The 23,365-nt window shown below is 39.2% G+C and overlaps 3 protein-coding genes across 4 annotated transcripts in view; all 3 read right to left on the bottom strand.

Moving 5' to 3' along the window:
- Positions 1 to 23,365, bottom strand: part of CYSTM1 (cysteine rich transmembrane module containing 1) — a 106,420-nt gene that overhangs the window by 75,106 nt on the left and 7,949 nt on the right. The gene's annotated exons all lie outside the window — the stretch shown is intronic.
- On the bottom strand, positions 10,656 to 19,879 carry IGIP (IgA inducing protein). The gene has a single exon (XM_074360780.1). The coding sequence runs from the start codon at positions 10,975 to 10,977 to the stop codon at positions 10,816 to 10,818; it is 162 nt and encodes a 53-aa protein (XP_074216881.1). The 5' UTR covers positions 10,978 to 19,879; the 3' UTR covers positions 10,656 to 10,815.
- PURA (purine rich element binding protein A) overlaps positions 20,023 to 23,365 on the bottom strand; it is an 11,417-nt gene continuing 8,074 nt past the window's right edge. For both annotated transcript variants that reach the window (XM_074360775.1, XM_074360776.1), the window contains exon 2: positions 20,023 to 23,365. This exon is cut by the window's right edge and continues 2,050 nt beyond it. The gene's annotated coding sequence lies outside the window, so the exon portion shown is untranslated.

Genomic DNA, 23,365 nt, shown 5'->3' with positions numbered 1-23,365 from the left:
CCTTTGAAACGCAAATGTCTAGGAATCATTTTCTGTAATAGTCTTATGTTAGAGTTATTTTCCAATCACTGTAACAAATTCTGCAGTCCTTACCCTGAAATCTTATCCCTCGGATAAGCAGCAGGTGAGGATTTGTCAAGGCCACGGGGAATATTTTAGTGGTAATTTGTGCTGACCTGGCCCCAAGGTGCCTGGAATCAGGAGGTGATGCAGAAACAAGAGAGGAACATGGCTGGGTAAAGAGTGTCTGGATGTCGGGATTCTGTGGCCTTTCTAGATACCTAGGTGTACATGCAAATGCTTTGGGCAAACTGCCTATGTCTTTGTATTGACACTGTACCTGGCCTTAAAGCACATTCAGCTATTCTGGGGGGTAAGGTGGGGACCTGGACCTTGGATCAGGCTCCTGTTTTCTTACTTCTTGGCTGCCACCTGGTCTGAGAGCCTACACAACTTTAGTTCTGGCTCTTTGGACTTTTGTACTGGCAGCAAAACAGCTGGATACTGCTGTCCCTGAAAGAGACTTGAGGAGTCTGCCAGATCTAACAACCTGCCTCTTGAGGCTGGTGCACATGACAGAAGTCAGGAATCAAAAATGGCTGGGAGGGGGTGGGGTATAGCTCAGTGCTATGTATGCACAAGGTCCTGTATTCAATCCTCAGTACCTCCATCAACCAAAAAAAAAAAAAAAAAAAAAAGGCTGGGAATTCCTAGACACCTGTAAAATTGAAGGTGGTGAGCAGAGTCATAGGCTGGTACCTGTTGGCAGATCTTGGGTAAGAAGCTCTTGCTTTTATTGCAGGCAGTTGCCATAGAATCACTAACACTGCTATTCCCTCGAATACCTGTGAGTTCTTTTTCAACATATCATCTTGTCTGGATGAAGCTTAGAAATTACATGGAACAATGTGAAAAGAGAGAAGGTCAGAATGAGGGGGTGTCTTTCAGACCAACCAGATTCTCAGCGAAATCTGGACTAAAGAAAACATTAAGCTGTCCTACTCTAGATTTGAAATATTGGAATTCCTGAGGGAGCAAGATGAGAAGGGAGATTCCAGGGACGGAATATAAAGGGAAGGGACAAAAAAGATGGGACAATTTCCCTGGAGTTCTTTTGCATCTTATAAAGATAAAGCTCAGAGTTCCTGAGCAAAAGCAAATACTCAACTGTTTCGTCCATCTGAGTGGGAAGAAGGAATGAGTAAGCTAGAATCACAGGACACTGCAACACAAGGCCTGATGGCTCAGGGAACCAGCCAGTGGACACTGAGGGACTGAAAGAGTCAAGAGAAGAGAGAATGTCTCCCCTAGAGGCCCTTAAGAACATAACTGAGACATTCTATTTCTGAATAAGAAGACTCAATATTATAAAGATATCAACTCTCTCCCAACTTAATTTACATAGTAAATAAAATCACAACCAAAATCCTAACAGGCCTTGTTAAATGAAACTTGACAAGCTGATTGAAAAGTACATTTGGAGAGAAAAAATACGTAAGAAAAACAAAACAATCTGGGGGGGAAAATGAAGGAGAAAAATACACTGTATCAAAATATACTCAAAAGCTACTATTAAAATGGTGTACTGATACAAGGAATATAAAAAAGTTCAATGCAACAGAATAGAGAATCCAGAAACAGTCACATGTATTTATGAGAGTTTTGAATATGAGAAATAGTATTTCAAGTCACTGGGGAGAGAATGGCCTATAGAATAAATAATTCTGGGCAGCATGTGAATCAGCAAAAACAAAACAAACAAAACAAAGTTAGATCCCTAACTCACACCATATATGAAATAAATTTCAGATGAATTAAAGAGCTAACATAGAAACATAACTACAAAAGAAATATAAGAAAGTATGGGAGAATATGTTTATTATCTGGGGATGGGGAAACCTTATTTAAACACCATAAAATACAAAGCCATAAAGGAGAGGACAGATACATTTGGTCAAAATTAAAAGCCTCTGTACAATTCAAGGAACCATTATAAGGCTAAATGGACTGGTCGGCCTGGACTGACAGGTGGCTGGTTCTGTCTGGGAGCAGACTGTGAGGCCAGATGGCCTTGAAGGCCTTTCTTTTCCCTCACAATTCCTTTGTAGAAGTCACGGTTCAGGAGGAAGCAGTGAAACACCAGAGGGTGGCTACTCCCCATTGTCCAACATCTCCAGAGCCCTACAATCAAGAGATAACTCAAGTCATCGTTATTCAGAGCTAGCTCAAAACCAGCAGGTTAAGTGGAGCGGGGTACAGGAGATGAGACCATGAAGAAGGATGTAAGTAGAAACAGTTTTGCTGGCCCTGGGTGAGAAGAAGGAGGACAGGCTGACTGTCAGACATCATGGTCTCCAGTTCATAGGCCCATCTTTCACAGAGTGGATGTGGTTCAGGCAGCTCCTCCCAAGACCTCATTTTCCCAGCAGAGAGAGCCTTTCGGAAGAGCATGCAGAGAAAATGCTGTCCTGTGAGGGCTTTAATACCTCCATGAGACCCCTCAGCTCTGTGGGGATCAGGGCAGTCCAGGGATGATGGCCTCTGCCCAGACCCCTAGTAGCAGTGACGATGGATGTCCCTTTATTTTGGGGTGGGCTGGGTGGCCTTGTCAGAGGCTTACGTCCTATAGACTTGTCTCTGTTTCATGTCTGGAGAACACTGCGACTCAAGGCCCTCTAAGCAAAATGAAACTTGTCTCATGGAGCTTTTGTCAGCCAGTTCACCCTACAGGAAGCAGGCTCTGCTCTTGAGGGAGTCCAGGGAACCACTGTGCTCAGCTACTCTCAGCCCGTACTTCGTACTTGTGAGCCGACTCTGAGCTCAGAGTGTGCTTGCCTGATTCGAGTAGGACAGCCAAGTCTTAGGAAACCTCTGCCGTATTCTGATGCCATCCACTAATCTGAGTTGAGCACATGGACTTGGGGTTTGAGAGGAGGGAGAAATTCTCAGCAGGGAGATAGGTGCCATTTTATAACATGAGAAGCTGCAACAAGGAAGGATGGGTATTGAGAAAACCAGGAGACAATACCAGGACTGGCCAGAAGTGGGGCAGAGACCCAAAGATGGAGTCATATTCCAAGAAGCATCAAACATTCTCACAGGCCCTGAGTTGGCTTTCAGAGCAATTTTTCAGGATTTGTAGGGTGAGGGGTCAGAAGTAAAATAAGCACAGCTAGGGAGAAGACCAAGGCACCCGATCCCTCATGAAAGGACACCACAGGGGTGAGGAGGAGTCACTAGCCTCAGGGAACTTAAAAAATGGACTATGAAACTCAGATTTAATGTCTCCGAAAGGGAAGGAAACAACTCCATATCCATGTAAAAACTGGCTGAGTACCAACCATAAACCAAGTATCCAAATGAGGGCAACATAAGGAGACCCCTGCACCCCTCACCCACCATTACTACTACCAGCACGCACCCAGCACCGTCACCCAACCGTGCCTCCCACCTCCGAGATGACACAAGACCAGTCCTCCCATCTGGCACAAAATATAGCAGTTTAGAGTGTGTTATGATATTGCAACAAAAATTCAGGGAAAATAGGAGATATTTAGCTAGCTCAAAATCTCCAACTTCCCAGTGGACAGAGGAGGCTCCAACCAATCAACCCATGTCCAATAAGGAGAACAGGTGTCTTTCCTTGAAGCCTAAGCAAGCCCTCTTCCAGGCCCTTTTCATTAACAGCCATGCTGATCAGCCAGGCTGAAGGATGCAGCCTCTTAGAGACCCCCTAGGGGAGGGTTCTATTTCTACTTTCAGATCAGGACCAGTGATTCTGAACCTATTTGGGCTGTGACTTCCTTTGAGAGTTTTGAAGAAAACCATGGAACCTCTTCTCAGGAAAAGGTACCTTGCACATACAGGTATAATCTTATGTAAAATATCAGGAGCTTTACAGACCCCCCAAAAGCCCCAGCTTAAGAATTTCTGCCAAAGGCAAATCTCTCCTTTTGTTATGTAAGAGCTGTTTCCCAGGGCTGATTAACTGCTATCTTAGATGTCCAACAGGTGAATTAATATTCAGCACTGACCTCTTGTCATCCCACACCCTCAGCAGATGGCAGATTCTCTCCTGTTGCCTACGGCCAGAAGGAAGCAGAGCCCCTAGACTGAGACCTCCTTTTGTTTTTCAAAAGGGCACTCTCCTCTACCATCTCCAGAAAACCTCAGACACCCCAGGCCTGGCCCAGAGATACTAAGTGACAAACCAAAAATAAATCGGGTCCAGTATACAACTAGGCCTGTGAAGAGAGCATCACAGACTGGAGCCTCCTTGGGCTGGCTGTGGAAAGGTATGACAGCAGGACCAAAGCTGAAATGGGAAGGGGTCAGCATGGGCTCCCCTCCCTTCCACTAAATGCAGACTAGCTGATCATAAGGCATCTGCTCTTTTCATGGTTTCTCTACCTGGAATGAAGGGGCTGTTGGAGGCAGTGCTCCTATCAACTACTCAAATTCCGCATTTGTCTCCCTTTTTACCAATGGCACAAGAGCGAGGATAATGATGATGATAGCATTTATCAAACACTACTCTGTGCTACAAGCCATTCACATAAAGTATTTCATTTAATCTTCCCAACAATCAAATGAAGTAGGCACTCTCATCCCATTTACAGATGAGAAAACTGAGACCAGGAAAAGTTAGGTAGAGCTGCTGAAGGCCGCAAAGCTAGTGAGTGACAGAGTCTGGATTCGCACCAAAGCCTGACTTCAAACCTAACACTTTTAACCTCCCCTTCCATGCTCCTTCCCCAAAGGCCAGAACTCAGACCAAGACCTTGGAAATCCTCCAGAGTGATGGTCTGGTCTCCAAGCCCTCGCTTCCCCTTCTCTGTCCTCTGCCCACCATGCCACAGTCTGGTTCTCATCAAGGGCTCACTTCACAGAGAGTTGGTTGGAAACCCTCAAACTCTATCTCCTGTCTCTGTATGACTTTGCTATTTGAGTCCATATTCCATAGTCCTAAATTTACCCTGGAGCCTAAATTTATTTTAAACTCAGCTGAGCGCAGGAGCCTCATTTCCTCCTCAGGTTAAGAATGAAGGAAGGAGGTTCTTTTTCACTTCTTCCCTGGAAAGTTGTTGCGGGGAGGGGGTTTGGTTTCACTACTCCCATTTTAAAGACTGGGGGGTAGAGCAAGGGACAGAGAGCAGAAGAGCCAGGATTTGGTGAAATGTCACCAGTAATGTTAATGTGCTACACAGGCCATACTTCTCTCGACACCTCCTGCCCCTCAGCATTTGGAAACAGGGTGTATCACCCCTTGGATAGCTAGTCTCCTCCTTTCCCTCAACTAGTGGATTCCAGGAAGAGTGAGTTCCCAGCTCATCAAGGGAAAAGTCCAGAAGAAGCCTGCCCATCATTTGCTTAGTGGCCAAGGGGTCCCCCAAGTACATGACGATTGACTGGAGCCCAATCAACAGTGCTTTGGGAGACAGTTGTGGGCAGAGTGGGCATTAAGCTACCTGTTGAGTCCAGGGTTACTGCCCTTTCCCCAGAACCTCATCTGGAGATGAAACATCTAGGCAGAGGAGATGCTGAGATCCATATAGAGATGGGAGGTACAAGAAGCTAAGAAGGGTTGGCAGCAGGCAGAAAAAAATCATCTTATATTAAGGGTCCTTGTCCTATGCCACCTGTGGACCCAAGGTGAGATAAAACAGGATGACAATACTTGCATTCAGTGTGGATAAGGAAGTCAGCCCTGGAGACAGCAACTCCCAGAGTTGCTAAAGTCTAGCCACTTAGCTAAGAGATGTTTATTGAGTACCTGCTGTGTGCCAGACTTGTCTGGGCCCTGGGGATGCCTTAGTCCTGCCCACATAGTGTTAACCCATCGACAGAAAAGGATAGAAAAGACAGTTCTGGACAGTGTTAAGCACTGGGAAGAAAACTGAAACAGAGAAGTGAAGGAGAGTGATTAGAAGGAGGCCTCCTTGAAACGGGAACGTGAAAGCTGAGGCCTGATTATGAAAAAGGGCCAGGGTGTGAGGATTTATAGGAAAGTATGTTCCAGGCAGAGGGAAGAGCAAAGCCAAAGACCCTTAGGTAGCAATGTGCTCCATGCAGTCAAGATTCAGGAAGATGACCAGTATGGCTTAAGAGAGATGAACAAGGAGGTAAAAGGAAGGAGGGAAAACTGGGGAATTAGGTGGGGCCAGATCATAAGGGCCTTGTAACCATATTTGTAAGTTAGCTGCTGTGTAGAGAATGGATTGCAGGGGCCAAGAATGGCTAGAAGCAGACCAGTGAGAAGGCTGTTAGGTGAGAAAAGGAGTGACCATATAATTTGTCATCCAAACCAGGATACTTGTGCAAGTGAACGGGGCGGGGGGGGGGGGTGCCACAAACAATTAATCAGGGACAACATGCATAACCAGGACTTGCCATTGACAAAGCAATATGCCCCAGCCAGGACTGTCACAGAAAGTTCAGCAGTTTTTAGCAGTTCTGCTCTGACACAAAGCTCCCAGCTCCAGGAGGAGGAATTGCTTTTCTCTTTGCCCAGGCATTGGCCTGGTGCCTCATGCCGGAGCAACTGGTTTCTGAATAGAGGCCACAGGCTACAGTTGCAGCACATACACAGAACAGCAAGCCCTTTCCTCTGCGCTCTCTGGTTCAAGGACTACCCATTCTCATTGACAGGACACAGGTTAAAGAACCAGCAGGGAGCATGTGGCCACCCCTTCTCAAGGAGGTATGGAAAGGGTGGAAGCCAGAGAGGCATGGACAAGATCTAAGTTCCAGAGCAGGGATTCTTGACTCAGGCTTCAGGCAGTCAGTGAAGCAGCCAAAAGGGCCCCAAGCTTTCCTCAGATTCTTAAACCTAAAACTCCGAAAAAGTTCACATATTTCACACTTCAATGTGTAGCAGAGTCAGCTGGAGGCTTGTTACAGCAGAGATTGCTGGGCCCCTGCAGGTTCCGACTCAGTTCAGTCTGTAGTAAGGACCAAAAATTTACATTTCTAACAATTTCCAAGGGGATGCCAATGCTCTTGGTCCAGAGGCCACAGCCTGAGAATCACGGCTTTAGGGGATATCAAAAAACATGAGGGATTATGATCTTCCCTTTTCAGACAAGAGTTCTAGCAGATACCACAGCCCTCGAAACCACCCTTAAGTCCCAAGGAACTTCATATTTTATTTTTGGAAGAAGCCCCTGGAGAGTGACTCTAGACCTCCCCTTGGACGTCAGGAAGCACCTGGGAAATAGCATTCTAGAGGATGCAGGAAAGTGCCTTCAGAAACGTGAAAGCCCAAGCAAAACTCTGACCTGGAAACCACAGAGCTGGCCCTGACCAATCCAATTATAGGGCCAATGGCTGGTGAATAGTGAGGTTTTGGGAATCTGGGCAGATCCAGATCCTCTCCTAGAAACTGTCCCTGATCCTTTTTGAGCCTGTATCTGAAGCCAAATGGACCTAGACAGAAGAGAAGGAAGGAAGGAAGGAAGGAAGGAAGGAAGGAAGGAAGGAAGGAAGGAAGGAAGGAAGGGTGCCGTAAGGAAGACAGGGTGTCTGCTGAGGGGTACAATCTGGGAATAAGAAAGGAATCGACGACGCCACTAAACAGAATTGAAGAGCTCATTCACAGAGCTCTTTGATCAGGTCATTGTGGTGAGGATGGGAAGAGGCAGGAACAGTACTCAGTGCTGTACTTACTTTAAGCAAGAGCAGTGGAGAGAGGCTTGGAAGGGCCATTTGCCAGCTTTCCTCAAACCTGCTCTGAGTAAGTCATTCCTCCATGAAAGGGGAGGGGGAAATGAAGATGTGAATTCATTCATGAATCAACCTTCTGAACAGGAAGTGTGGCTTTTGTGCTATACAGAAAAATCTTCCTGTGCTTCAGGGAACACTGGCCTTGCCATCCAGCTAAATAGATCCTGAGGCGAGGCACCATCGGTCCAAATGAGGGAGACCCTACAAATTAGGGGAAGAGGAAGGAGGACCTCATGAGGAAGACAACACACTAGAGTGACTGAGACCAAGGGCATGCTTTGGCATCAGCTTGCCAGGACTCATGACCTGAATTCTGACTGTGTGACCATGGGCATGTTACTTAATCTCTCTGTGTCTTTAGTTTCCTCTTCTGTAGAATAGGGATAACAACAGTGCCTATTTTATAAGGTTGTAGTAAGATTTAAAGAAATAACCTAGATAAAACACTTAGCTTGCATATATTAAGCACTCAACATTAGTTTAAAAAAAAATGGTGGGCTTGGAAAAATTTAGGATGTTGGCAGTACAGACCCACCCTTGGTGTCACTGCCAGAGACCAAAAGAAAAAAGCTGAGCTAGACTGGAGCTGCTGCTGCCAATCTCCCCAGGAGGCTGACAGAGAAACTTCTGCTCCCTGGGGAAGGTCTGAGCTGTGAGCTGGGCAGGCAGGGAGAATCTGGATTCCTAGGATGGCGGGGTTAACTGAACAACCCTGCTGGCTGTAAGGTGGGGATATCCTGCTCTTTTAAACACTGCAACATTCAGTGAGTCTGTTTTGTGACATTTTCTCACTGCCAACCTAAGTGCCAAATGGCCTGATTTGAACAAATCAAAATGAATGAAAATCAACGTTGGTAGGAAAACTGGAACAACTTATTGGAAACACTCTGGATATTTGCGAAATTAAGGTAGAATCCCCATCTTCAGAGAATAAAAAGTAGCTCCTCCTCAAGTTCGAGAAGTGTGGGGGATGCTGCTGAAATGAAAACAGTAGTGATGCGTGCTGGCCCTGAGGTTAGCTAGCAAACACTGAAAAAGAGATTTCTCTTTCCTCTGATCCTGAATGAGCAGAATCTCTTCCAAAATCCAGTACCCCAAATCAAAAAGTCCTGTCTGCTAAGAAAGAAATTGTTACTGGCACTAGGAACAAAGAGATTTCTAAAAACCATGCAAAAGAGCCAAAGTAAATGACATGCCACATGGTTAAATAAAAGTTAACATCCATTAGAGGTGGGGGTAGGAAGAGATTGCCAATTGTATCAATTTAAAAAAGAAAGTGCTAAATAAAAATGATAATAGATCTGTTGACCATGCTGGGCCCCTTTCTTGAAGGGCTCTTATGGGCCTTTAAATTTTGCCCTGTATGTAGTTCAGACCTACTCCTAGTCTGGGATGTTTCCCCTGGAGGCCTGCAGTAGACCCTCACCTCCAGCTCTCCAAAATGACCACAGGTCATATTTAATCATAGCCCCATTTGGAATCTTTGAAAGAGTAAGGCCACAGGACAGTTAGGAAGGGTCCCAGCTTCTGGCTTTTCATTCTCTTATACTTATTACAGATCATGGCTAGAGTTTCTACCACAACCTTCTGTACTAGAGAGCCCTCTTCTCGGACAGGGACCCAGAGATTGTCTGATCCCACCTTGAGGAGAGAGAAGAATCTGATCTCCTCAAAGTACCCACTTGCCCTCTGTGTGCCACCCAAATCAGAAGCACTGCCGAACTTAGGGAAAACCAGTTTCTTAGTACCCGCCACCTCCACCCTTCACTACTACCTACGCGGAACAGAGGCACCGTCAGCTTTAACTTTTCATGTAGCAAAGTTTCTGTACTATTTTTACTGGAGTTGGTGGCCATCAGATGGGTGAGCTAGTTCAACAGCTAGCTAGCTATGGCTAGCTGTAGTCCAACAGATGGTTTCTCTACAAAGGAGGGCCATTTTAGCAAGAAAAAACCAAAACAGCAGCAACAACAACAACAACAACACTTTCTTGGGATTTACTCAGGGAAGCCTGTGCTACTATGAACTTGAGATATTTCTATGGCTATGCATCCATAAAAAGAATATAACCACTGTCATATACATTTAAATAACAAAGACAATTTTTTCACAGTGTGGTTTTTGCAGGAAAAAGGTTCCTGCAACTACTTGTTCCAAGCCTTCTCATATCCAGCCTGAAAGTAAGTGAAAGCGTCAGAAGAGATAACATGAGGAGAAAGCACACATAAAACTTCCAACTCCATTTCTAAAGGTTGAGGAAAATATCATATACCTGAAGCCTCTACTAGTTTTTTGTGTTAGAGGCAAAACTGGGATGGTTCTTTTTGGTCAGATAATCTCATCTTCTAAGAGAAGATCCCGCTAAAACTATGCTGAAGGATCACGCCTGTGCCACATTTTTATTGGTAACTTCATTCACTGTCTACCACCGCACTCACTAGAAATGGAGTATTGAAAGGATCTTATTTTCAAGCACAACCTCTATTTTCTGTAGAGGATTCTCTTCATCTTTTGTCATGTACTCCTTTGTAACCCTTCCACTACTCAAAATCAACTTCAAATTTAAAACAACACAAAACAAAAAGCCCTCCGTGGAAAAGGGGCATGATCAATGGGGAAAGTGTCCCTTTCTCTTTAATTGTCATGGTTTGGTTAACCGCCACACCACCAGAGAATTTTAAAAACTGACTCAAGAAGCAAGATAGGGAAGCCATTCACATAAAAACTTTAAAACTAAATAAATTTAATAGAAAATAGAGTTTTCCAGTGTGAGAGAGCACACTTAGTGCTTGTAGCCAATTAATGATCAGGCAAGTATACTTGCTACAAAATCCTGAAAATGGTTTCTATCAGAAAAAAATTCCAAGAGCAACCGTAACCCCCCCCCCAACAAAGGCACTGAAACAAAAGACTGATCTGTTTATACAGTCACATGAAAAATAAACATCTTTATTTTTTTGCCTACTTTATTTCATTTTTTCAAATAAAATTTAAATCTGTACAAAGTATACTGTTACAGTATATATTTTGTAAGAATCAATGCCTAAAAGAATCACAATACTTCAATAAGCAGTACAGCAGACCTCGCTAGTTTCAGCTTTGATATTGAACAAACTCAAGCCGGCTGATGCACAACACATTTGCTTGGTTTCCACATGGTGAGTTCCCAGCACTGAGATGGGAGAACATGACAGCAAGTATGGTTATATTACAGCCCGACACACTGCGCTTCTTCATGTGATAATAACTGCACATATTTAATACAGAATGCTCAAATTTACTTTTAAAATTGCAATTGCTTACTTCTTAGTTGGCAAAATTCAGCATTCTTAATGGGGTCCCCAAACAGTGCAAATTAATGATATTCTACTGTATAATTGGCACATCTCCAATAAGGATTAACTTGTAAACTCAAAGAATATTACAACTTTGTCCTAAATTTTAACTAACATACATCTGGTCCATTTAACCAAAGTCATTTTGGAAAGATATTAAAGAACAATTCTATTTCTGAAAGGATATTGTTTTGACCATTCTTTAGAGAAGATAAATTTTTAAATTGTCATTAAAATGTTTTACTATAAAAATTTTACAAACTTGATTAGAAATTTCAAGATTATGATTCACAGCAGACAAATACAAACTGTTTAGATTCCAACAATACCTACTCTTAGACTTTCAAATGGAGCACAACCATGCCAGCTGTGTTAACTAAAATTTTGAACAGTGTACTAAATTTATAAGTGGTGCTGGGTCTAGCAAGTGTAAATACACAGTATGTTTTAATGAAAAGAATTGTCTTCTTTATACTTTATTTGTTTTCCCATAAGAAAACATTAATGTTTACATTCTTTAATAAAGTTAGTCTTACATCAGAATATAACTTAATACTGTCAGCAACAGGGACCACACACAGTAAATAAGAAGCACATTTAAAATAAGTCTGAATTCACATAGATTAACATTTGTTGGTTAATAAAATATCGACAGTATTACAATCTTACAATATTTACAGTAAGAAAAATCTAGAGTAATATATACCTTTCACAGCAGGATTCCTTTTTTTAAATCATTATTTCTTCCAGTTTGGGATTGTGTATACACGAAAAGCTCAAATAAAGCAACTCTGCAATATAATCTTAAAATAATGACTACTGGGGAAAATTCTATCACAACCATTGAAAATAATGGTGACTTTTCACGGAGTCTGTGGCATCTGAGAACCTAGTTAATTAACCAAAGTCTTGCTCATACCAGCCTCAGTTACCCAGATTAGAGCTGCAGAACTCCGGCCTTCCCTGACTGCTAAAAACCCAACAGATTTTCTCAACATGCTATAAGAAAAGAGGGAAAATAGGTTTCAGTTCACACCTCATGGCAAGAAGCCTCCGGCCAGTGCACATTCCCTAACTTAAGCTGAAAAGAGGGCCAATTTCATCCCTAGAACATCACAAGAGTTTACCCTCCAACTACAGGACACTTCAACACCGAGCTCACTCATTCCTCAACTCTCCTACATTAGGATAAGGCATGAACTTGGCCCATATAATACACACCAGCATCTTAGAGACTTGGACTGGGGCAAAGAAATAGACTAGTGCAGTTTGCACTGAGATCAACAGGGAAAACGGGAAGCGATGCACATTTCCAATTAGAATGGCAAGAAGACCCACATCCCTAAACTGGAATTTGGCCAGGGCATCAGAGTTAGCACCCCCTCTCTGAGTACCACAAGCAGTTAGGATGTGTGCTCTGGGCCTCTTCCGAGAGAGCATCTAAAGTAACACCATGTGGGACATTAGTTCAGTGATGACTCCCAAGAAAGCAGATACAATTCTTGAATCTGGGGCTGCCCACAGCACCTGAGGTCACTCATCAGGAGCTGTGACCTGTCCCAACCTGCTTACTTTAAGAGATCTGATGGGCACAGAGCACTCAGGGATGCAGCTGCTGGCTACTTTGGACTCTAGATCTCACAGGTAATCAACAGGTATCTGGGATTGAATTAGCAAACTGTACCATAGCTCCTTAAACAGACGCTGTCTGGTTTGAAATCATGTCAAGCATGAATCTTCACTGTCAGGTCAGAAATCAAAGTGGGAGTCTTCCCACATCAGCCAAGGTTATTTTGTCAAAACCTTAGAGGAGTTGGACAGTTTTTCATGTTGTAAGTGATTAGTTTACTTATTTCAGTCAAGTTGGATTGGCAAACCAGACTGATTTATTTAGTTAGCTTTGTTTTTTTGATTCCTATGTATGTGTTAACCCAAAGCTGTTGTACTTGGGCTAAATACACTGACAGAGAAAATTCAAACAACAAAAGTTTTCAGCAAACTTCTGTGGCATTTTCTTTTTGGAAGTCAATGCAAGATCTAAAGGTATTTCTACCCAACAAAGTCTGTTTAAGTGTTTAATGTTGTTTCCTTTTTGGTCCTATACAGAATGCTATGACTTCTATATAGGTCTGAATGCTGCTCCATGTAGATTCCCTCTGTATATCTAAAAATATATACTTTTCAGTAGTTCAATACATGGTTAATCTTCCCACAGAGGAAGATTTTTGTAATCACATGTTGCAAAGTAGAAAAACATCTCCTTTCTAAGAAAGGAAATACATATACTTTCCTATTGTACACTTTTGAATAAGCCCAAAGGCATGCACCAAAAATCATTATTAAAACTAATACATGCACTAAAATGGTGTACAGTTAGACTTAAATAAGGTGCTGCTTCTCAGTTTTTAAATTTGAAGACATTTTGTCAGTTGTTGACTCAGAGATCTCCCCCTACCCCACCCACCCTACTCCATGGCATCAAGAGAGAAAAGTAAAAAGTATGCATAAACCTTTAAACTATTCTTTACATGGGGAAAGGACAGATATATCAACTATCCTATTTATAAACTGGATTCCCAGTTTTAAGTAAAACCAATATTACTGGTAAAAACTGTCAAAGCTAATACATCCAAACAAATGTTACTAGTAAATAATGTTCTACATAGAGAATAATTTACTTTGGTTTTATGTACCTTCTCAAAAATAATACCAATGTCCCATATGTCACCAAACTGATGTGTTCCAGCAAAGTTGTAAGGCAAATCTTTTTTTTTTCCCTAGTGACATCTTGTTTCCCAACAGATAAAACTAAAATCTTTTGGTGAGGAAGGGGTTAAGATACTGGCTAACCCCTTGGCATCCTGAGCATTGTAGTTTATCAAACTCTACCCTGCTAGAAGCTGTCAGGCACCCTGACCCCTGCCTTGAACCAGGAGTGGCTCCCACATCTAGAGATGCCCTGACTCCTTAAAAATAGCTCTCAGAATTTTGCTTCATTTTTCCTTCTGTCTGTATGTTCTAATGTCTAACAAAGCTGGTTGCAATGTTACATTTTGCTAATAGGGGCGACCATCTGACAATAATTCCACTGTGAAATGTTTTAAGCCAATAATTATTTCCTAATTTTATCAATTAATTACATTAAACTTCTCTCTATAGAGTTTATTTAGAGCAGAGATCCTTAACTTGAGTTTCAGAAGATGTGTGATGCCCCTGAGGTTGTATGCAAAATTACTTGTGTATGTGCATTTCCTTTCTGGGAAGAGGGTCCATCACTTTCATCAGATTATCAAAGATATCTGTGACCCCAAAAAGAGGTTACAGGGACTTAGAGGGATACCCGTAATTCATTTTATACCAGGATTGGGAAATGGGGGCAGAAAACTAAAAATGGCCTCAAAAATGGGGGGCCAAATTGTTGATCTTTTCCCTTTATTCACATTTGGGAAATAAGTGCTTCAAACTAGAAAAAAATAATTAAGCTGATTAAACTCCATTTAAAAATAATGAAAGCCACTTTCTAAAATTCTTTCATTTTTCCATATATGATAAATTTAAGTCTCCAGGAAAAGGTTTGGAGACTGAAGTTTTCTGTTTTCCCAAAGGAAATTCATAGATACAATGCTGATCATCATCCACATTCAACCTAAAACAACTCTAATGATGTAAGCCTTTAATTTACGATTTTGAGTAAAGGATTACCTAGAGTCAAATACACATTTGTCAACCTTCATTTCCCAAAATTGGTCCATATTTAGACAACCACTGGGCACAATTCCACTAGATAAAGCTAAAATCCGAACAATGGAAGCTTAACTTTCTACCCCAATTAAAAACAAAGCCGCAAGTTTCCACAATAGAGTCCAGCCACAAACATTCACACTATGTCATAGAGAACCTTCTCATTTCAAATACGTCACTGAATTTTCAACAGAATTTGCAAACAGAAGATCCAGAATGAATAGCAAAACATGCTGAGAAGAGCATGTCAAGAATTAAAACACCACCCCCGTTGCATCCCCCCCAAATCAGAAACACACTCAGGCATTCCAAAAATAAACCAGATCTGAAGAGAGGCCTCTCACTTGTTGGTTTTTAAGTACGAAGTGCGTAAAAGGCTATGGGAAAGGGACTATAAAGTGAAATAATTAAATAACTTACAAAAAAATAATTTTAGCCAACACATTTCTGTTCTATTGACAAAACTGTCAAAAACTTTTTTGCAATTTTGAACACTGTGTCGCACAATCTCACTAAGACAAAAAATATGTTCACAGGTACACTTTTTGTTCTATTCTTTCTAGAGCACATCTTGAGGTTATAAGAATGCCTCTAGTTAAAATAAAGTCTCTTATCCCTTGCCACCCTCCCCCCCTCAAAAAGTGAGTCAACCTTGAATTCCAAAAAGGAATATTCATTTAATATAATTATTTCAATACCAATTATATCACATAGATCATGAGGAAACTCCATGAGTATTATGGAAAACTACATGAAAGAGGGAGCTGCCACTTGCCACCCACTTCACTTCCAGCTTTTTTAAGCCAATAACCAGCTATACTAAAATCTCATTGACTTCAGTGAAAACACATCAACACTCCAAAATCAGGCCTTTTCAGGCTGCAAGTTGGACCTCAAAGACATCATTTCATACATATATATATATATATTTTTTTTTTCCTATCCTAAGCTTTCACTTTGTCTATTCAAATAGTTTAATAAAACTCACATTTACAAAGGATTATATTGGCAAATAAAGGCCCATATTAAAAATTTTATCAAAACAAAGTTTTGCTCGTACAGAGCTAACACTAAGAAATATTTTCTTGGACTTATAAAGAATATTTAATTGCATATAAGTTTTGCTTTGGGTGGGGTATTGAAAACAAAATTCTGTAAGAAATTAGAAAAGACTAGAAACAAAAGTGAAAGTGTCTTAACTTTCAAAAAATCAAGTGCAAAGATAAATAGTGCAAATAATGGAAAATAGAAATTTTATAGGCAACTTTACATAGTCTTTCCTGCTTTTGCACTTTTATATATTGAGAACTTTATAAACCCTAACAACTGTATGCAGCATGGAAATGGGCTATCATTTATCTCCACTGACCCAAGGGAGCCTTTCAAAGACTTGTCTTACAATCATTTAAATCACTGGTTCTTGACACAGGTTTGGGAATTCACCTCTGTTTAAACACTTCCTAAGGGAGGGGTTATTTAAGACGGCTCTGCAATGACTTAAACAAGTTATAGTATGTAACTATTATAATGTAAAATCTGACACACAATAATATGTGAAAATCATACTATGTGCCAACTCTACAAAATAAGTTAAAATAAAAATAATTATGCTATTGTTAATGAACTTGACATTTGCTAAAAAATTTACATTTCAAATACAAAATCAGAACCCCCACACACACACTTTTTTAAGCTATTTCTAAGGAGGTTTTATCACTAATGTATACAGATTTGGGTAAAATGAAACTTGAAAGTAATCTGTCAAAATCACTGAGAATAAGTCCACACTAAACTAGAAAACAGAGTTAATCCAAATATACTTGAATTATGTAACTTTAAAAACAAATATTATAGCAATTCTTTATCTTAAATAATTCAAGATGCTCCTGGGATACTGGGAACAGAAATCTAAACACTATCAGTTCACCGTACAAAAGACGTAAGAACTTCCAGGATGTACTAAATTACATTGTTAACATTTGCCACCACTGAACTCTTGGGAATTCTACAATTTTAAAGTAATACAGAGGAAAAGGAACAGAAACTTGAGTTTGTGGGGTATGTTGTCTAATTTTAGAAGTATAGTATTATTGAGGGTCTCATAAGGTTCACAATGTTAAGTGACTGCTAGGATTGCAAATAAAAAGAAATAGAAAAGACATCTAAAACTGCAATTCAGTTTTTTTACCCGGTTTACTGTCCTCTTCTAAGAAATATACATGGACCAAAGGCTCAAGGTTCTGTAAAAGCAAAGCAAAATATGGATCTTGGTGGACTATAAAACTAAGTAATTTGACCTAAAGAACATTTTGAAAAGGAAAGGTAAACTATATTGTAACATGAGCCCAGGAGAATAGTCTGTATGATAAATATTTCTGATAGTTTAAAAATGATAACTGTGAAAAAGTTTGTAATCTTATTTCTTTTCCTCAAAATAGTAAGTCCCCAGCACCAACTTGCCTTGACCAGAAAAGTTGCCATTCCACAATTGTGCTATTTGATTTATCCAGAAAAGCAAACATCCTACACCTGAAAATAAACTTGTATAATGCATCAACATCATCATATCTAGCTACAGACCAACAGCTTTCTCATAACCAATAAGGGACACATTTTCTCTGGTTTTACTGAAACTTCCTTCGTGAAGATCAACTTCATTGTCCCTAGCAAACAACTCTCATATAAGGCTCCACCTTAGTGTCTTTTCCTACCTACAACAAAAATCTCTCCCACTTTACCTCCAAACCATTCCATTAATATACCTTTCACATTCCCACTCATGAACACAGTAAACAGCTCTCCCATTTCTGCTCTCAAATTTCCAAACCAGTAAGTCTCAGCTTCCAGTAACTTACCTAAGATACACATACTTCTTACTTTCTTCAGTTCAAATTTCTTAAACAATTTCAACGCTCTTCAAACTGTCAACTTAAGACTATGGGGAAAACAACAGTCATAAAAAACTGTCCAATCACCACATCATACGGACATCTTTCTGGGATCAGTTAGCTATGTTCTAAGACAGGAGTCAGCAATTACTTTACCTCCCTCTTAAGGAGATAAACTGGAGTACCACTGGAAGGCCTATGACAAGAAGAATAAAGGAGACAGACAGGAAAAAGGGGAAATGGGAGAAAGAAAATGCTAGGGTTATATGGTAAGGAGGTAAACCAAATGTCACCAACAACTACCTGCACTGGAAACTACCAATCCACTCCAGATCAATGGGCATTTGACTCATTCCCCAACATGAGTCTATTAATTCATTAGCTGATGGCCATCACTATTTGAGCTGGTCAATGTGAATACATAAGTCACCTGTCCCATAAGTTTGACTGCCACTTTGTAAGAAGGACATCTTTTCTTAAGTCCTCCTAGAATCCTTCTGCATTAATCCAGTTTAGAGCAAAACACATGCCAACAAGAATATTTCCATGTTTTTCAAAATTCTAGAATATAAAAGTTTGGTCCTTGAACTTGGAGGCTTCTTGAATTATTAAAGTGCACCCTAAATCAAGAAAATTAAACTCTTTAGCTCAAATTTTTTCTAGGAGATGCTACAAAAATTTAATTAGTAAGCATATTACTAATAATTATCAAAATAAAGTATGTATTCATGAAAATGCAAAAATCTTGTGATTCAAAAATGAGTAAAATATTTCTGGTCTGTAAGAAATAACTATTTTACACAGAAGATCACCACCATGTTTCTGCCTATCAAACAAGACAATTTTCCACAAAAGCAAAGCACATCAGGGAAAAAAAAGGAAATAAATACTAAACACAATATGGGGACAAAATAAAAATAAATGAGTAGCTATGAAATTCTTTTTAAGAAAAATATTTCTAACAAGTGACCTTTGTCATACTCAAGTTTTCTAAAGACATAAATTGCCTAGGATCATTCAACATCAAAACTTGGTAGTCAGTTTAGCAGTTGAGATGACAAACTATTGGCTTGAAACCAATCATATCTTTCACTTTTCACCTGGTTGTTCTTACATTAGGAAATTCTACCTGACATGCTAATGTTAGTTTAGATGATCTTCACTTAGCCCATAATATTGAAATTTCTGCTCAAAAAGAACCTATCAAATGGCCTAGGCCTTAAATTTAGGTTTTGTTCTAGGATCAAATAACCCTTCAAATAGTAAAATCAGCTTTCCCTAAAAAATTACTATAAATTCTCTACAGTAATTAATGTGCTGGGTGAAAACAGTAATTTTAATAGCAGGTCACTTTAGCTTTACACAATTTCATTATGAATGGCCTAAATTTGGTTAGCTTGCAATGAAAATAAACAGATATATTATAATAAATGATTTAAAAGTGGATAAAGTTTAAGACAACTTTGTACAAATAACTTCAGTGAATTTATTCACTTAAGCAGTTCTAATAAATTCTCTCTCCTATTCATTCCACTCTCACGAGGAAGTATATATACCTACAAATCATTAAGATACTCAAAGTTAGGGATCATCAACTATAAATGTTATACTCAGAGCTATCACCAATTTTTCAAAACCTAAGTGGCTAAAGATTCTCATTTTAGCATAAAGGATGCTACAAAGAAAGCAGAATCTCGTTCTGATAATGAAAAGGGAAAATGTCATTAGATTTGGTATCTCATTTTTTATGGGGGAAAAAATCTTAAAAGTGTGTTCACATGTAAAATAAAACAAATTGTGGAGCTATGAAAGCCACCAGAGCAACAATTTCCGAAATCCCATTCTAAAATTACATGGAAATATGTGTGTGTATGTGTTTATGTGTGTGTAATACGAAAAACAATGAGTGGGAATATTGAAGAGAGGATGAACCATGTGTGGGAGATAAAAAAAAAATCAGGTCCATGGTGGGGTCAACCATGGCTGGCGGATAACCCAAAATACCATAAAGAAAAATGTGTTAGTTTAGAAAGTTTCAACATTGCCAAATGCAAAATGTTAAAGAACAGAAAAAATGAGATAATCCCCACAAACATCAAATTTCGTAAGAAAAAAATTAGAAAAAAGTGACCTATACATCTTTTTTAATATACTAAATCTTAACTGACTTAAAGATTATATAAAGTGCTTGGGTCATGGTACCCACCCAGGTTCTCATTATCAACGGACTTATCTTTTCCCCTCCCTTCCACCCAAATTTAGTTGTTTTCCTACAGAAAAAGTACAGCATTCCTATATTAATAAGTATAAGAAATGAAAACAGTGAGTACAACTGATATAGATCCATTGACTTTTATTACAAATGTACTTGATCACTTGGCTTCAAAAAGTTTAAAATCAATACCCTATTTTCTGTATGCCAGTACAAAGCAAACTGTTTTACAAATTAAATACCTAAAAATTTGACAAAAATATTAAACTTTGATGAAAAACAATTATAAAAATCCTTAATCTCTCTCTCTTCAAAAAAGGAGGCAGTCTTCCCAGTCCTATTGTACAATATTAATAATATTCACCATTTTTAGAATAGGTAGCTAAATTATATTTTTCTGTTAGCATACAAAACTCTTAGACTAATAGATTTTATTTGTATACGCTCCAGTTAAGTCTGTAAGTGCCATCTGATTGCAATATAATCAACTATCTTTAATTGAGTCCTAATTTACACTTATTTAATAATTTGCATAGTTTAAAAGGGATAAAGGTTATTCTATAACTAATTATCATAGGCTATTACAGTGCTATTTTTCAAGGCAACAAGTATTTGCTCCCAAATGAAATTATCTGTCTTCTTTAAGCAGGGGTTAAAACTGCTAGCAGCATTACCTGAAAAATCATACTGGAATAGTTATCCATATCTAGATGTGAAGACCTAAAAAATACACTGATATATTTCCCACTTAAGAGTCAAATTTCAACCCCTGCATGAGATAAATAGAAAGTGAGACTTTCAAGGTTTTTTATTTCCCTGTTAGTTTTGGTTTCTACTCTCCATGGCTTTTGAGAAGCTGGAAAAGTTTGTCTTTCCTGACTCACATTGTCTTTTTTTCCCATTTGGCAAATATTCATCTACCTTCAATCTGTATCTAGTGGAGGAAAAGCCAACATGGCTTTTCTTATGAACTTCCTTTGTTGTCAAAGGCATGTATAATGATTTCTACAGTTCTGGTTACTTTAGCTCCCTCTATGGCTGGATGACTGCTGCTTCAAACATCAGCATGATAAATAGGAGGCACAAATAAAAAGTTGCTTAAAAAAAGATTTGGTGATTTAAAAGAAAACAAACAAACAAATAACACCAAACACACACACATATATGGGCATTTCAAATCTGGTGGCTGATCTCTGGATTAAATTACTTGACAGTGTCTCTCATTTTAAAGAACACAATGCATTTGAAGTGTTCTTTTATACTTAGGCAAATAATAAAGTTTAACCAAGCTCTTGGACCTTAATTGTAAGACAAAGCAGATCATTAAAAATAAGGCATACTTGTCAGGAATTAAATTTTGTTTGCTTGTTTTTGGCACATTTGATCATACTGTCTTCTATAAATAAAGCATATGGTCAAATATACCATTTCCTTTTTTGTTTCAGCACAAACAGGGTTTACCAACTAGTAAAATGAAAACAAGGAAAAACTCCAACATAAAACACTGAGATATAGAACCTTGGTAAAGTACCGAGCACCTGGAGGAGGGAAGGGCTGGAAAAGGATGAAACAGGAGAGGGGAGAGGGAAGAATGGGAGGGTACTTGGGGAGGTAAAGTGAGATGCAAAAAAAAAAGAGCATCTTTACAGTCATTAGTCTTTTCCATGATCATGTCTTAAGTCTTAAAAGATCTGCATGTGGATTTCTTTTTCAACCCACTGACCATAAATCAGACAATGGTTTCAAAATCTTAGTAAGATTGTGTTTAACTGTTATAGTGTAAAGACAACTGCACAATGCATGTGCTTCTTGATCCGGTAGGATTCCAAACAGAATCTGAAGTCTATAGGTAAGAAAGGCTTCACTTTAGGTAACTCGGACCCTAAAGAAAACCTCATGAAAGAACTCGCATCTCAAAGAAAGGACACTTTGCCTAAGTTTGCTGTGTTTTTGTTGACTTGCACTACTTATTGCTGGCTACTATGAAACACTGATCTAGGAGTACTCCAACAACCTGTAGCACAAGGCTTAACTTTAAGAAGCTATAGTAAACAAGAGACAAAATCAAAGCAATTCTCTTTCCTAACTAGTAACAACACAGAGAATGCAGTCTTTTCCATATCACAGTTAAAGTACAGTGAACAAAACAGCTCAACAAACCTTAAGACAAAAAAGTGCAGGTTATTAATGTTTACATGCAGTTGATAAGCATTCCAAATGTCACATTATGCACTGTAAAAGCTCAACTTTACTATATGGAAATAAGAAAAATGCATCTTGGGGTAAGGGGGAAAGCAATTTAATCATTTCCAGTGATTTTGTAAGTAAAGAAACTCCTAACTATTGTACGGTCACCTCATATTTAACATCGTATGAATATTAAAAGCAAACAATTTAATGGGAAAATGCACAGTACAATGGAAATAGCTTGTTATTCAACACATACAGTAGATCTCAAAAACAAAGACAACACACTCAACCAGGGAGCTTAAAAATATCAAATCAAAACCCAAAGAACCAGCAGAAAAAAAATCCTTCAAAAAGACAACTGTTTCACCTTCCTAGGCCAATGCTTTACAATGTGAGAAGCACTGATACCTTCCAGCTCCTACAGGTGGTGTCTTCTACATACAGCAGTTAGATCTATATGGCTGGATTTGCCAAGAAAACAATTCCATCCCCAGAACTCTCTATGTCAGACAAGACCTTTTTTTTTTTTTAACCAAAATACTTTCTACATAATTCCAAACCAAAATGTACTGTTTAAGGCATCTTTTTTTATAACATTTTCTCTTCACTCAAAGATGATAGTCATGCAGCAGTTTAATGATAAAAATATATTAATATTTTACTATACAGCAGCAAGAAGTTAGTTGTCAATTAAAAGCACACGAACATCTTTAAATGAAAACCTGTAAAAGACTATCGTTACAAACAATTTCAGTTTGGAGGACACCAGCTTAGTAAAGTGCTCTCCTAAGCTTTGCATTTTCATACCCTACACCTTGAATATATGAGTTATAGAACATACTTTTGATAGAAGGCTTGTACACTTGGGGAACACAAAAACACTTAGCGTATAATGTAGCCAGTAATAACTAGCACCACAGCTACATGGAAATCCTTTACATATACCAACTTGGCTTTCACTTTTAAAATGAAGCTCAGAATCCATGGCTCAGTAGGATAACTATAATTGTGTTGCTCTGCTTTTTAACAGGTCTACATAAGTTAATAGCACTGGCAAAAATCAAAGGATAGCTTCAGACCTCTTACAAGTTTAGGAGACAGTGCTAGTGACCACAAATAGACTCACTACCTGATGTCCAAGTACAGGTTCACTGGAAATTGCTGCACGTTAGTTTTTAAAACCTTTCTACACATAATAAAAAAAATATATTATGAACGATACAAGTACATCTCATATACACAATAATGACAAAACGCCTACTCAGTCAAAGCAAACA

The sequence above is a fragment of the Camelus bactrianus genome, chromosome 3, assembly GCF_048773025.1.
Source record: "Camelus bactrianus isolate YW-2024 breed Bactrian camel chromosome 3, ASM4877302v1, whole genome shotgun sequence".
In the NCBI taxonomy this organism is placed as follows: domain Eukaryota; kingdom Metazoa; phylum Chordata; class Mammalia; order Artiodactyla; family Camelidae; genus Camelus; species Camelus bactrianus.
This window is presented reverse-complemented; position numbering and strand designations above follow the sequence as displayed.

Coding starts and splice junctions, on each gene's coding strand:
- IGIP (XM_074360780.1), bottom strand. CDS start 10,977: ATGTGCAGTTATTATCACATGAAGAAGCGCAGTGTGTCGGGCTGTAAT.